Source organism: Octopus bimaculoides, chromosome 23 (genome assembly GCF_001194135.2).
Source record: "Octopus bimaculoides isolate UCB-OBI-ISO-001 chromosome 23, ASM119413v2, whole genome shotgun sequence".
Lineage (NCBI taxonomy): Eukaryota > Metazoa > Mollusca > Cephalopoda > Octopoda > Octopodidae > Octopus > Octopus bimaculoides.
In genome coordinates, this window is record NC_069003.1 from 33,785,837 (window position 1) to 33,787,747 (window position 1,911).

Genomic DNA, 1,911 nt, shown 5'->3' on the forward strand with positions numbered 1-1,911 from the left:
CCCCCCCCCCCCCCACCACCTCTCTCTGTTAAAGGGTAGAAATTTCGCTTACCTTGGTGGCTGCTGTCACAATATGAAGAAAGCGGTGCGTATCTTCGGCATCATTCCATATGGATGTTTGCTGCAAAAGAGATTTGCTTTGTAGAATGTGAGAATGTGCACACATTGTCAAATTATCGATAGAATGTATATTTAGAAGACGTTATGCGGTGAACTTAAACACTATACTGGGGTCTGGTTTGCTAATTTTGCGACGTAGGCTGAAGGGAAAATCAGCAGCCTGAGCTGAAGTAAAGAACATTAGAAAATTATTATTATTATCATTATTATTATTCAGATCATTGCCTGGAATCGAACTCGGAATCTCGGGGTTAGTAGCCCGTGCTCTTAACCACTACGCCATATACTCATGGGCATTAGAAAAATACTTCTGCATATTAAAGATTAATGTTGTCATGTCTCAGACATGTAAAATTATCAGTTGAAATACGTCGATTAACAAGAATTAATCATGTAATTATTAAACAAAATCTCCCTCTAAGGAAAATTCAAAATATGAAAAATTGCAAACAGAAACAGGAAGAAAGTTGTGATGAAAGAGTACAGCAGGGTTCACCGCCACCCCCTGCCGGATCTTCGTGGATCTGCAGGTGTTTTCGCTCAATAAACACTCACAACGCCCGGGATGGGAATCGAAACCGCGACCTTACGACCACGAGCCCGCTGCCCTAATCAATTATTGAACAAAGGTTGGTTAACTACCTGTGAAGGCTGGTAAACTATAAACCCGATTGGCGTCAGGCGTTTCTCACTGCGCCAACACACAATCAGAGACCGGTGGAAACAAGACATGTGTAAAAGGCGGAAGAGGTTATGTGGAGGGTTGACATCCGGTGTGAAGTATTCACAGATGGCACCAGTAAGGTCAGTTAGGGCATCCAGGATATTTCCATTTTCGATTGATTCATATGTCCTGTTACACCTGAAGAAAAGAAGAAAGGGATATTTAGAAAATATCTTAATGGTTTTTCGACATGACATAGGATTTAGACATAAGAAGAAAACATTTTAGCCAACATGTTAATAAGCTCATTCGTAGGATTCAAACTTCGTTTTTAACACTAAGCAGTCAACCGCGATATCATTCATACCGCACAGCACTCTCCCATCTTATAACTTTTTAGGCTCTAGGGTGTGATTGGTGGAAAATTAGCATCTATTATCAGCAATTCGAATAACCACGTGGAATCTTCCCCGCTATCTTATCGTAGTGTTTACTTACTTGGCATAGGCCTTCTCCAAGAGAGGGGCCCAGTATTCGTGGTGTGAGCCTACGGGTTCACAGTAGGCCACCTGGCTATCCAAGAAGGGGAGGTTGTCATCGACGATGATATCCTGCCAGGCTCCAAATCGCCACAGTCGGAATATGAAGGCGCCTGAAACGAGAACGATTGAAGCAACACATCATAGACATGCTTTCATTGACAGATTTCTACCCCCCTCCGCCCCCCCTCTCTCTCTATATATATATTTGCCCAAACGACCTCAACATTACCTTCAAAAGTCATCTAAGGCTATGACCACGGGCCCTACGTACCCTACCCAAATTCAGGATCACAACACATAAATACACTGCAACATAATTTCTTTTCCTCAACAGTCCCTGTCCTTTTTAATATTGTGTCCCGAAACAGATCAAAGAGCAAAAAAAGATCCGACCACCTATGACCGGTATCTGGACCCCAACTCAAACCATTACGTCTTTTCTTCTTTTTTTTTTGCTGTTTTTCAAGGAACATTTAATCCCCCGATTAATCCTCCAATAGTGCCATTCTTTTCTGAGACGGTAGAATGAATTCTCTGGCAGTTTGGTTGCTACTTCCAGTATCGCTGTCTTTTGCTGTCGTCATT

General features: G+C 42.3%; 1 protein-coding gene across 1 annotated transcript in view; it reads right to left on the reverse strand.

The window, feature by feature from the left end:
- Positions 1-1,911, reverse strand: part of LOC106868161 (uncharacterized) — a gene marked incomplete at its 5' end in the record, with an annotated part of 81,047 nt that overhangs the window by 30,494 nt on the left and 48,642 nt on the right. The window contains 3 exons of the mRNA XM_014913302.2: positions 53-121; positions 763-982; positions 1,283-1,436. Of these exons, the coding sequence (XP_014768788.2) occupies positions 53-121; positions 763-982; positions 1,283-1,436 (443 nt within the window). The remainder of the gene's footprint in view (positions 1-52; positions 122-762; positions 983-1,282; positions 1,437-1,911) is intronic.